This window comes from Polyodon spathula, chromosome 25 (genome assembly GCF_017654505.1).
Source record: "Polyodon spathula isolate WHYD16114869_AA chromosome 25, ASM1765450v1, whole genome shotgun sequence".
NCBI classification, from domain to species: Eukaryota; Metazoa; Chordata; class Actinopteri; order Acipenseriformes; family Polyodontidae; genus Polyodon; species Polyodon spathula.
Genome location: NC_054558.1, coordinates 5,387,850 through 5,400,658, shown reverse-complemented (window position 1 = coordinate 5,400,658; position 12,809 = coordinate 5,387,850). Strand labels below are relative to the sequence as shown.

At 46.0% G+C, this 12,809-nt stretch overlaps 1 protein-coding gene across 3 annotated transcripts in view; it reads left to right on the top strand.

The window, feature by feature from the left end:
- LOC121299863 (voltage-dependent L-type calcium channel subunit alpha-1S-like) overlaps positions 1–12,809 on the top strand; it is a 31,183-nt gene that overhangs the window by 10,809 nt on the left and 7,565 nt on the right. For 2 of the 3 annotated variants that reach the window (XM_041228027.1, XM_041228029.1), the window contains exons 14-29: positions 356–470; positions 853–946; positions 1,998–2,067; positions 2,165–2,297; positions 2,705–2,834; positions 4,860–4,919; positions 5,045–5,151; positions 5,486–5,573; positions 5,940–6,047; positions 6,241–6,293; positions 6,586–6,732; positions 7,126–7,327; positions 7,864–8,022; positions 8,415–8,525; positions 8,764–8,847; positions 10,485–10,535. In XM_041228027.1, coding sequence (XP_041083961.1) covers positions 356–470; positions 853–946; positions 1,998–2,067; positions 2,165–2,297; positions 2,705–2,834; positions 4,860–4,919; positions 5,045–5,151; positions 5,486–5,573; positions 5,940–6,047; positions 6,241–6,293; positions 6,586–6,732; positions 7,126–7,327; positions 7,864–8,022; positions 8,415–8,525; positions 8,764–8,847; positions 10,485–10,535 — 1,712 coding nt within the window. The remainder of the gene's footprint in view (positions 1–355; positions 471–852; positions 947–1,997; positions 2,068–2,164; positions 2,298–2,704; positions 2,835–4,859; positions 4,920–5,044; positions 5,152–5,485; positions 5,574–5,939; positions 6,048–6,240; positions 6,294–6,585; positions 6,733–7,125; positions 7,328–7,863; positions 8,023–8,414; positions 8,526–8,763; positions 8,848–10,484; positions 10,536–12,809) is intronic. The other variant, XM_041228028.1, reaches the window with a different exon arrangement.

Below are 12,809 nucleotides of genomic sequence, written 5' to 3'. Positions count from 1 at the left end.
GTGCCGTGAAGGGACAGGCCGTCTCCTTCCAGAACTTCTCTTCTTTCTTATGCGACAAAGACACATTGTGGAGATGTTTGCAAAGTTTATTTTAGTCTGTATATTTACTGGATTTACATACTTTCCATGCCTCTTAATGTGATCACGCCTCTCTGCTTGAAGCGGTTCATTGGATAACGATGTCGGTTTTGCACTGGGTAAATAGCAGAAGATCTGCCAGTTTGATTGCAATGTGACCCATCTAAAGGAATCTAATTCTGCAATGCAAAAACTACATTGTTTATGTTACGGGTTCACCAGCTGAACGGTTGCTTAGTCGGAAGTCGTGTGCTTTTCTTTATCGGGTCCTCCTCAGATATCCTGCTGAACGTGTTCTTGGCCATCGCGGTGGATAACCTGGCAGAGGCTGAGAGCCTGACCTCTGCGCAGAGAGAGAAGACAGAGGAGAAGAAACGAAGGAAGATGGACATGTGAGCTACAGACCCGGGTTCAAGACTGACCATAACGGCAGTCTTAATTATGGACAATATAAAGAGCTAGTGCAGGTCCAGTGGAAATGTACGGCACTGTATGTTACCCTGAGGTATTATTCTCTTGTACCAGTGACCAGAAAAGTAGTCATTTTCTATCTAAAACATAACCACAAGGATGGCTGTCATGCTGAAGAACACCTCTTATGTGTTCTCACTCTCTCTCCCTCTTCTCTCCTCCCTCGCTCTCTCTGTTCTTCTCCGTCCTTCTACCAGCTCTTTCTCTGTTCACTTCGGTACAATAAAAAAATAAAAAGAAACTCACACTACCTCTCTGTCTCCCCCACTCTCCCACTCGTCCCCCTCTCTGTCGATTGCTCAGGGCTAACAAGCCAGATAAATCTGAGGAGGAGAAGCTGCTGCTGGCGAAGAAACTGGAGAAGGCGAAGGGCGAAGGAATCCCCACCACTGCAAAGGTTAGCACAGCCCAGAGCTGAGCCAGTCAGCCGGGGTCGAGGATAGCACAGCCCAGAGCTGAGTCAGTCAGCCGGGGTCGAGGATAGCACGGCCCAGAGCTGAGTCAGTCAGCCGGGGTCGAGGATAGCACGGCCCAGAGCTGAGTCAGTCAGCCGGGGTCGAGGATAGCACGGCCCAGAGCTGAGTCAGTCAGCCGGGGTCGAGGATAGCACGGCCCAGATCTGAGTCAGTCAGCCGGGGTCGAGGATAGCACGGCCCAGAGCTGAGTCAGTCAGCCGGGGTCGAGGATAGCACGGCCCAGAGCTGAGTCAGTCAGCCGGGGTCGAGGATAGCACGGCCCAGAGCCGAGTCAGTCAGCCGGGGTCGAGGATAGCACAGCCCAGAGCCGAGTCAGTCAGCCGGGGTCGAGGATAGCACGGCCCAGAGCTGAGTCAGTCAGCCGGGGTCGAGGATAGCACGGCCCAGAGCTGAGTCAGTCAGCCGGGGTCGAGGATAGCACGGCCCAGAGCTGAGTCAGTCAGCCGGGGTCGAGGATAGCACGGCCCAGAGCTGAGTCAGTCAGCCGGGGTCGAGGATAGCACGGCCCAGAGCTGAGTCAGTCAGCCGGGGTCGAGGATAGCACGGCCCAGAGCTGAGTCAGTCAGCTGGGGTCGAGGATAGCACAGCCCAGAGCTGAGTCAGTCAGCCGGGGTCACTCAACTGAACAGCCCAGAGCCGAGTCAGTCAGAGGAACGTTTTGATGTTTTGGCCTAAATCATTGCCTTGATGTTTCCTTCTTTTTATCGCTTGATTAGCGATTCATTGATTTATTGATTAGTTAGTCATATAGTTTTTATTATGTTGTGTAATAGAGCATCATCCACGCGCTGGTGTGCAGAATTTAAATTTGTTGAACACACATTAAAATAGCTGAATCTAGTTTTAATATATTTCGATTGGATGGGTCTGTTGAAGCTAATGGTTTAATATTGAATTGATTTTAACCCTTGGTGGTTACCCATGTCTGTATTGTAATCAATGATTACGCTATTCATTTATTTTCTTCTTTAGCTCAGAGTAGATGAGTTTGAATCGAACGTAAACGAAATTAAGGATCCCTACCCTTCTGCTGATTTCCCAGGTAAAGTCTTCCCAGATGGCGCTGTCATATTGTCATTAGAGTGGTTGATCCCTACTGTACAGAGTTACTCATTACCTCTGCCTCTCCTGTTTCCTAGGCGACGACGAGGAGGAGGAGCCTGAAATCCCTCTGAGCCCCAGGCCACGCCCCATGGCGGAACTCCAGCTGAAGGAGAAGGCGGTGCCAATGCCTGATGCCAGCGCCTTCTTTATCTTCGGACCACAGAACAAGTGAGCCCACCTGGGCCGCGTCTGCACGCCACAGACAGGCACCCTCTTTCTCTTACTCAGCCTGCCCCATTGCTGGTGTTCTTTGAGATCATCTCAGATATTGAGAGTCTCGTAACTCAAAGTCGAAGCAAACTATTGGAAGAATCTTCTGCATTCTGCTACACTGTCGATATTATTATTTATTTTTGCATTGTGAGCATTTCATTATTGCATCTGGATTGTATGGTGTAACAATTATTTTCCCAAGCTTATACTACGCATTTACTGTGCTTAACTAACCGTTTTCTTACCACACCTCTCTGTGATATATCTTGCTAGCCTGTGGTTTACCGCTATGTTTTTACAATGATATGACGCAGGAAACTTTCATGTACCCCCCCCCCCCCCCCCCCCCCCCTTCACTGTAGGATTCGTAAACTGTGTCACCGGATTGTGAACGCCACCACCTTCACCAACTTCATCCTGCTCTTCATCCTGCTCAGCAGTATCTCTCTGGCAGCGGAGGATCCCATCGACCCTGAGTCCTTCAGGAACCAGGTACACACAGAGACCATCCGACCATGAAACACATTGATCAGCAGGGATCATCCAACCATGAAACACATTGATCAGCAGGGATCATCCAACCATGAAACACATTGATCAGCAGGGATCATACAATCATGAAACACAATCAGCAGGGATCCATGAAACACATTGATCAGCAGGGACCATGAAACACATTGAAGCAGGGATCCATCAGAAAACCATGAAACACATTGATCAGCAGGGATCAACAAACCATGAAACACATTGATCAGCAGGGACCAACAAACCATGAAACACACTGATCAGCAGGGACCAACACATTGATCAGCAGGGAAACAAACATGAAACACATTGATCAGCAGGGATCAGAAAACCATGAAACACATTGATCAGCAGGGATCAGAAAACCATGAAACACATTGATCAGCAGGGATCAACAACCATGAAACACATTGATCAGCAGGGATCAACAAACCATGAAACACATGATCAGCAGGGATCACCATGAAACACACTGATCAGCAGGGATCAACAAACCATGAAACACACTGATCAGCAGGGACCAGAAAATCATGAAACACATTGATCAGCAGGGAAACAACCATGAAACACATTGATCAGCAGGGATCAGAAAACCATGAAACACATTGATCAGCAGGGATCATCCAACCATGAAACACATTGATCAGCAGGGATCATCCAACCATGAAACACATTGATCAGCAGGGATCAACAAACCATGAAACACACTGATCAGCAGGGACCAACAAACCATGAAACACACTGATCAGCAGGGACCAACAAACCATGAAACACACTGATCAGCAGGGACCAACAAACCATGAAACACATTGATCAGCAGGGATCAACAACCATGAAACACACTGATCAGCAGGGATCAACAAACCATGAAACACACTGATCAGCAGGGATCAACAAACCATGAAACACATTGATCAGCAGGGATCAACAAACCATGAAACACACTGATCAGCAGGGACCAACAAACCATGAAACACATTGATCAGCAGGGACCAACAAACCATGAAACACACTGATCAGCAGGGATCATCAACCATGAAACACATTGATCAGCAGGGATCATGAAACACATTGATCAGCAGGGACCAACCATGAACCATGATCAGCAGGGACCATCCAACCATGAAACACATTGATCAGCAGGGACCATCACCATGAAACACATTGATCAGCAGGGATCAACAAACCATGAAACACACTGATCAGCAGGGATCAGAAAATCATGAAACACATTGATCAGCAGGGATCAGAAAACCATGAAACACATTGATCAGCAGGGATCAGAAAACCATGAAACACATTGATCAGCAGGGATCATCCAACCATGAAACACATTGATCAGCAGGGATCATCCAACCATGAAACACATTGATCAGCAGGGATCATCCAACCATGAAACACATTGATCAGCAGGGATCAGAAAACCATGAAACACATTGATCAGCAGGGATCATCCAACCATGAAACACATTGATCAGCAGGGATCATCCAACCATGAAACACATTGATCAGCAGGGATCAGCCACAACCATAAAATACTAAATAGTGATAAATGCATAAACACCAAAAGAAAATGAATGCATTCAATGACAACCATTTCAACTTGAATCCTTTCTGGAGACAGTTTTGAAGGCATTACAGACTTCTAGCACGGCTAAGTGTTTTCTAAAATTATTATTATCATTACTGATCATTAAAACCTGAAAAAGAGCCTTTCAAAACAAGAGTCCACCCATCCACCCAGGCCAGGAACACTTCTCTTAGATTCTCTCCACCTGGGATTAATAAGCACCACAATTTCAAGAACCTGCTCTGGTTTCTCAGTGGTAAACAATTCCCTAGTACGTCTATCAGCACTTCAGACTTGCTGTTGTAAGTTATGGCCAGATGTATGTACTGTTATAGAAATATGACACTGCTGCTGTTGAAATGAATAAACATCTCTTTCCCCCTGACTGAAACAAACGTTTCCTTCTCCCTCTGCTCATTTAGATCCTTTCCTACTTTGATATCGTCTTCACCGTGATCTTTACAACCGAAATTGTTCTGAAGGTAACTCGCGTTGTAACACATTTTACTATATATATAATTTTCCAGCATGGCTGTAACTGGTTTGACCTTTTGGTTTCTAGTTAGAGAATATGATAATCCTGCACAATTAAACTCTTTCCTTCCAGATGACGACGTACGGCGCTTTTCTCCACAAAGGCTCGTTCTGCCGGAACTCCTTCAACATCCTGGACTTGCTGGTGGTCAGCGTATCCCTCATCTCCTTCGGAATCCAGTGAGTCGGTCCGAGAGCCTCTCTGTGTCACGCCCCTGCACGCTGTAGGCTCTATTTTACTCAAGAGCTCACCCCCTTCAATGAGAATCCAGTAATTTCTGAGTAACACTAAATGTAAAGAGTGTTTTAATAGTTACTGGATAGAAAACAGACCATGAAAAATAAAAGCTAAGGACGTGCACAGAACCGAAACCCAGGACATCAAACCATACCGAATTGTTTTTTTTGTCTTCTTCCTTACTCATGTTGGCACCATTTCACATTTCATAATCCTTTATCATCATGACTTTATTTTAAATATATTCAAAATAACGAATGACTTCCTGCCTTTTAGATCGAGTGCTATTTCCGTCGTCAAAATCCTGAGAGTGTTGAGAGTCCTGAGACCCCTGAGAGCCATCAACAGAGCCAAGGGTCTGAAGGTGACACTTCATTTCCATTAAACACCCCCTTTAGAATTAGCGCTGCTAAGCACAAAGCAGGCAACATAAGGGTAAGACATTAAAAAACCCTGCTAGAATGGTATTGTCATGAAAAACACCTATATACAGAAATCCTCAGGTACGAAACAAGCGCTTTAGTTGACTTTGCTTGATTGTATAAAGTGTCTTTAATGTCTTTTCCTTGTAAGTGGTTATTTCAACAATGTGCAGCTGGTTTCGCAGACCCTGATTAGGCAACCTAGTCCAAGATTAGTGCTAACTGGGGTCTGTGAACCCAGCCGTCCCTGTTCTGCTGGCTGTGTGTCTCCGTGTCTCAGAGTCCTCTGTTTCTCCCTGGTCCTGCAGCACGTGGTGCAGTGTGTGTTTGTCGCCATCAAGACGATTGGGAACATCGTGCTCGTCACCACACTCCTGCAGTTTGTGTTCGCCTGCATTGGGGTGCAGCTCTTCAAGGTGAGTCTACAGGGGGATCCATCTCTGCGTTCATTTTGGAGAGCAGCTCTAGATTCACACCGAAACCCCTTTTGAACCACGGTCTAGACAGCTTTACCATACCTGTGTACCCCAGGTTGATTTCAGACTGCTGCGTTCGGAATAGCCAGATCAGGTTGTAAATGCTATCATCTTCTTGTTTTATTTCCTACAGGGCAAGTTCTACATGTGCACGGATCTCTCCAAGATGACCGAAGAGGAGTGCAGGTAAGTGTGGATCTGCCCAGCACCCCTCAATGCTCCAGTGCTCTCCCATGCCCTTTGACCTTCCTGCTGGGGTACGGTTTAGAATCGGCATGGTCCTGTTACTCCACCTTCACGAGTGCTTGATTCCGATCGGTGTGGCTCTTTCATTGACGTCGTTTCCCGTTTCTGCACTTGCTCTAACACTAGCTAGACTGTGCACGTCGTTTCCCGTTTCTGCACTTGCTCTAACACTAGCTAGACTGTGCACTGAGTTCACAGCTTCACTTCTCCCTGTCTCTGCTTCTCTCCCAAGGGGGAACTACATTCAGTTCAAGGAGAACGATCTGCACAACATGGAGGTCCGGAAGCGGGAGTGGATCAACAGCGACTTCAACTTTGACAACGTGCTGTCGGGCATGATGGCTCTCTTCACTGTGTCCACCTTCGAGGGCTGGCCGCAGTGAGTGCGACATTAGGACATGCACGGGAAACGCAGTTCAACACAGCACTGTCCAGCACACAGCCATGCAACACAGTGTATAATATACTAGATAGCTACTTCAACATTGCTGGGCACTGTCTCTACCATCTAGGGCTGGCCACAGCGTGTATTTACAGAGAATGATAGAGATGTGGAAAAAAAGAAATGAGAGCGGAGCTCTGCTGTCAGATCCTTGAGATGTAATTGCAGTAGATCTTGAGACTGCCTGCATGTACCACCTGCTGAATTACTATAGAGCTAAGAGTGGGATTTGATAGTTAGCAAGGCTAGCAGCAGTGTGCAGGGATAGGGAAATTCAAAAGTGCAATCAGATTCCTGCGTGGGTGATTTTCTGTCGTACTCTCTGGGCAGGCTGCTGTACAAGGCCATCGACTCGCACACCGAGAACATGGGCCCCATCTACAACAACCGTGTGGACATCTCCATCTTCTTCATCGTCTACATCATCCTCATCGCCTTCTTCATGATGAACATCTTTGTGGGCTTTGTCATCGTCACCTTCCAGGAGCAGGGAGAGCAGGAGTACAAGAACTGTGAGCTGGACAAGAACCAGGTAAGAATACAGAGATACAGAGACACCGAGATACACCGAGACACACTGAGACACACTGAGATACAGTGAGACACACTGAGACACACTGAGATACACTGAGATACACTGAGACACACTGAGACACACTGAGACACACTGAGATACACTGAGACACACTGAGACACACTGAGATACACTGAGACACACTGAGACACACTGAGACACACTGAGACACACTGAGATACACTGAGATACACTGAGATACACTGAGACACACTGAGACACACTGAGATACACTGAGACACACTGAGACACACTGAGATACACTGAGATACACTGAGACACACTGAGATACACTGAGACACACTGAAATATCTGAGACACACTGAGACACACACAGTCACTCACACTGAGACACTCGCACTCATCACCTGTAGGTCCAGGGTTCTGAATTGGGTGAGGACATCTGATTGGGGTCCGAAGCATCTAAAACATTTGCTTGTGCCCCTTGTTGTGTCTTCACTGACCCCCTGTCTCCCCCCTCCCTCGACCCACAGCGGCAGTGTGTGCAGTACGCTCTCAAGGCCCGCCCCCTGAAGCGCTACATCCCTAAGAATCCCTACCAATACCAGGTGTGGTATGTGGTGACATCATCCTACTTCGAGTACCTCATGTTCGTGCTCATCCTGCTCAACACCATCTGCCTGGGCATGCAGGTGAGTCACGCCGTCGACAGAGGAGGCATGACTCAGACCCAGACAGCAAACGGGCAGAACCGAGCACAGGGGAACATAGAGATTCAAATGAGGCTGCTTGGTTTGACTATGAACTGGGTCGACCCCGCACACTGCCAGCGAGCATTTTAATAAACAAAAGAGCCAGGCTCGCCTGCATTCGTGGTTATAGAGCTTTTAACCTCATTAGACCGTCAGTGCATCACACAGCATTGCCAGTTACATATGGTGCCAAAGACCATTGCCTAAAAAAGTTTGAACATAGCGTTTTTGTTCCATGGCTTTTAGTAGGGTTAATACTGTGTGAGAGACGAAGCTGTGTCATAGTTACCATATGAAAGCATGCTGATATTGATTTCCTTCCTCCCGTGCAGCATTGTGACCAGTCGGATGAGATCAATTACATCTCGGACATATTCAACCTGATCTTCACCGTCCTCTTCACCCTGGAGGCAGTGCTCAAGCTCATGGCCTTCAAAGCAAAGGTAGAGACGACACCCAGTCATCCTGATGCAACTTGCTATTGGATTTCTAGCAAATTCATTGGAAGAGCAAGATCAAAATGAAACCCTGCTTTCCCTATGCTGTATTGGGCTTGTACCATGGTTCCCAAGCTCATGCTTGCCTGTGCTTTACCATGATGTCACTATTACTGAATGCTTTGCTGCGTTTTGAGGTGCTTTAATGACTTCCTGTCTCTGCCCCTCCCCTTCCTGTCTGCAGGGCTACTTCGGCGACCCCTGGAACGTGTTTGACTTCCTGATCGTCATCGGCAGCGTCATCGACGTCATCGTCAGCGAGATCGATGTAAGAGTCGAGCCCTGTTTGAACTTGTGAGAGCTCGCACTGCGTTCGCTCCCATGAGTAACAGGGTTTCATTCATGGTTTGATGTTCCGTTGCAGTCCTCCATGCGTATGGGACAACCCCATTGTGCGTGCACTGTTCCTTAGTGTGTTTGATACATTTAATGTTCCCTTTCTGCCCATCGCTGTGGGACAGCTCCATTTCAAGGAGGTTACAGAAGCAGTAGAGAATAATGCATTCGCTATTTATTTGCGGTTTTGTAGCATTGACATTTTGCATTTGTTTTTCTTTTTAAACTTAGAATTGAGCCGATGTGCTTGGCGAACATGGCCCGTTTTATCTCAGGACAAGTGTCCAAAGCATCCATGTTTTATATGGTTTTACTTACTGCAAATCTATCTGACTGAAGCAAAGCAAACCCATCTTCTCGGCTCCATCGCAGCAGACACAACACCAGTTGTGTCCTGCTGTATAAGTCAGTCTGCTCTGATCTCATCCTCCTGCCCCGCCCACACACTCACCGCCCATGCTGCCTGTGTCATGCCTAGTCATTGCCAGTCAACGATTCTATTGTCATAAGAATGATTACTTGTCTATTTTAACCGCCAGGGAATTCTGAAACACCCCAGTCCAAGTTGTCCCTACAAAGAGAATTGTTAGCTCAGACTCAGAAGTGGGTGGGGCTATATGTGGAATGGGTGGGGCTATACACAAAGTGGGTGGGGTCATATATTTTTACTGGACACTTTTACAAAAACCCCACCCACTCTCTGTATGACCACACCCACTTTCTATTGGGCCACTTTGATATCTAGTGTCAGAGCGAATCAAAAGGCTTATTGTTTACAGTAATGTCTGTTTATTTTATGTATGATTTTCTCTCCAAAATGTTCCCCTTCCTCATCAGTCCCCTCTACATATTCCTTCACTCCTCTCTTTGAATTTCCCAAATGTTTTTTCAAATTCCTTGTGCCTTTAATTCTCATTTTGATACACCATGCTGCTACCAACGCTTCCTACCCCCCCCTTATCCAATTCCACTCTTCTCTCGCTCTCTCATTTCTATGTGGCCGGTTTCTTTTTCTCTACACTCTGCCCTCACTTCTCCCTCTTTCAGCTCCTTCCTCCCCTCCCATTATCTCTCTTTTCCTTCTTCTCGTTCCTCTTTGTTTTTCCTCTGCCCTCCCTCTACACCTTCATCCCTCTCTTCAGAAAAACAGATGGCAGAAGAAGGATGTGAGCGATTCATCAAAGACATGAGTCTGCCCAGCAGCATTAACTGAAGCCGCGTTCCAGCATTGCGACTGTAGATTTCAATAGAACTGGACGTCATCCTTCCACATTTATATTTCAATGGCATTTCCCTTTGGGGAGAAACTGCTCAGAGCCGTCCTCAAGGTTTTCAAAAATAACCTTTTCCTAGTTTTAGAAACTCTTGTCCTTTCTAATATTACCTTACCCACCTTGCCATCCTTCTTCTCCCATCATCTCCCCTTCCTTTCCTTTATCACTTTCCAACTTCCCTTGGGCTTCATCCTCCCCCCTTGGCTCCCCCCTCCCTCCCTCAGCCCCACCCCTCACCCTCCCTCCCTTCTCTTCCTCCTCCTGTATCTGACTCGCTGTGTTTCTCTTTCGACAGACTGCGCTTGCTTCCAGTGGTGGACTGTACTGCCTAAGTGGTGGCTGTGCTGTAAATATCAGTCTCAGTGGTGTGAGGCTTGCAGTGTGCCTGCCTGTCCCAGCTTTGCTGTTTTTCACTGGAAGGACTCCCCTTGGGCACAGTGCCCAGCTAGAGAGTGGATAGGAGGGAGGGTAGCAGAGTAGCACTGTGTGTGGTGTGTGTGTCACTGCAGAGTAGCACTGTGTGTGTGTGTGTGTCAAGTGAACAGGGCTGTCTGTGTGCTACAGCATGGTGTTTTGCTTTTGCCTGTGTCCTGCAGCTTTCCCTGCTCTTTCAATCTGTTCTTTTTTATCAAATGGAAAGACCTGGAATCCGATTCCCCTGTAACCTGCCTTGCACTTCCGAGCTCTGAACCCTGTGGCTTATCCACACAACGGCACAGCCTTCAGGATGACTATCTAATAGCCCAACTAAATATGCAGCTGTATTCTAATGTAATATATTGCATTGCATTATAATATTGTTCTAGCACACCTGTGTTCACTGTCGGGTGTAATTCGTTCATTATAATGTTATCATTACAGATTTCTTGTTATTTTTACAGAGAATTTGGGACTTCAAAATGTGTTTCAAAGCTAGTAAAAAAAAAAAAAAGGGGAAATGTATTTCCTTAATTAAAGTACTGGTAATTGAATAACAGACCTATTGTACACTGAAGAAGCCAAAACTCTGGTCTACTGGAAAAGCTTTTACCCCATTTTAGTTTGCCTCTTTAACCACTACGGTCTGAAATAATACTGTTTGATATTACTATCAAAAGCGAAGCCGACCCCAGAGTGATGCTGATCTGTATAGAATTCCAGGTGACCCTTCTGTAACCCCGGAATATTAACACAGATGATTCTGATCCAGCTGACGTTGCTTCTTTCAGCATGCCTCTGCTCCCGGGGCAGCGTTTTAAATCACATTCTCTTAAAGATGGTGCAGTGCATTTTAAATAGTAAAGAAAATATACATTGCACTATATTATACAGTAAGACCACTGCTCTATGCAACTTGTACATTAGAGCTGGCATGTATTTTCATCATACTGTGCTGTACTATACTGTAGTGTAGTGCAGTGTACTGTACTACAGGGGTGGAAATAAGACTGCCATTGCATAGCAGTTGGATCCAGTCCTGGTTTTACTATGAGTTTAATAAGACACACCTGAGCTTGTTACCTATACACACTGTGTGGCTAATCGGGCTCATCTTAAAACCTGGATTGAGGGAAACTGCTATGCGATAGGAGTCTTATTCCCATCCCTGGTGCTGTACTTTGCTAGAGCTCCCTGTTTACAATGTTATACAGTGCTATATAATGTTAGATATTATTTTACAGCTTCATAAACCTCTTAATAGAAGAAAACGTTTCACTGATTTACATTACAGACATTATTTCTGAACCTCTGTTGTTTTTATATCCCTGCTTCCCAGGTTGTGCCTTCCCAGGCTATCCTAATATTTGGTTCCTATTAACGCATCATTATTAATACAACAGAACCCCTAGCTTGCTCTTCTTGAACAACTCCCCCCCCCTCCAGTGTTTACTGAAGTGTTAGGAACTCGAAAGCACGCTGGCCTTTTTTCCTACCTTGCAGTAGCCATGGTGTTGTTTTCACGACTGCCTCGATCGCTGTGTACTGCAGCTGCCACCCAGTGGGAAACTCCTGTGTTTGTTTGTTTTTTATAATGCATTCATTTTGCAGCGTGAGTTCTGTGTCATTTCTGCATTCTTTTCAGAATATGAAATGACAAGAAATATATATTTTTTCTTTATTCAAAGTGAATTATTTTTGCATTAATTTGCCAGCAAGTTGATTTGTACGACAGATGCATTATTTTGCATCATTAAAAAAAATTAAAATCTTATTTTTTTTTTTTATAACTGATGCAATATACCCTGTATATATATACACAGTATATATTCAAAATGTATAATCCAGTTTGAATAAAATAAAAGTAATCCTAAATGAATGCTTCAGGGATCAAAGAATTGTGGCTTGTGGACACTGTATTTTTGATGACGTGTTTTTTTAAAAGGAAGGCTGCGGTCTCAGTGTGTGCAAACCCAGACCCCCCTCTCTCTCCTCTGCCACACTGGGTCCCTTGTTCAATGGGGAAGCAGTGAGCGCAGCACCATAGCTATTTAAAGGTAGTCAAACAGGTGAACAGCAGAGGTCTAGAGAGCAGAATGGTGCCCCTGTTGGAAACTCCAGCAACCTTCTTTTGTAAACAATAGCCCCCCCCCCCCCCCCCCCCCCCCCACTTTGGCGAGCACTCGTTCTGATTTTCCTGCAT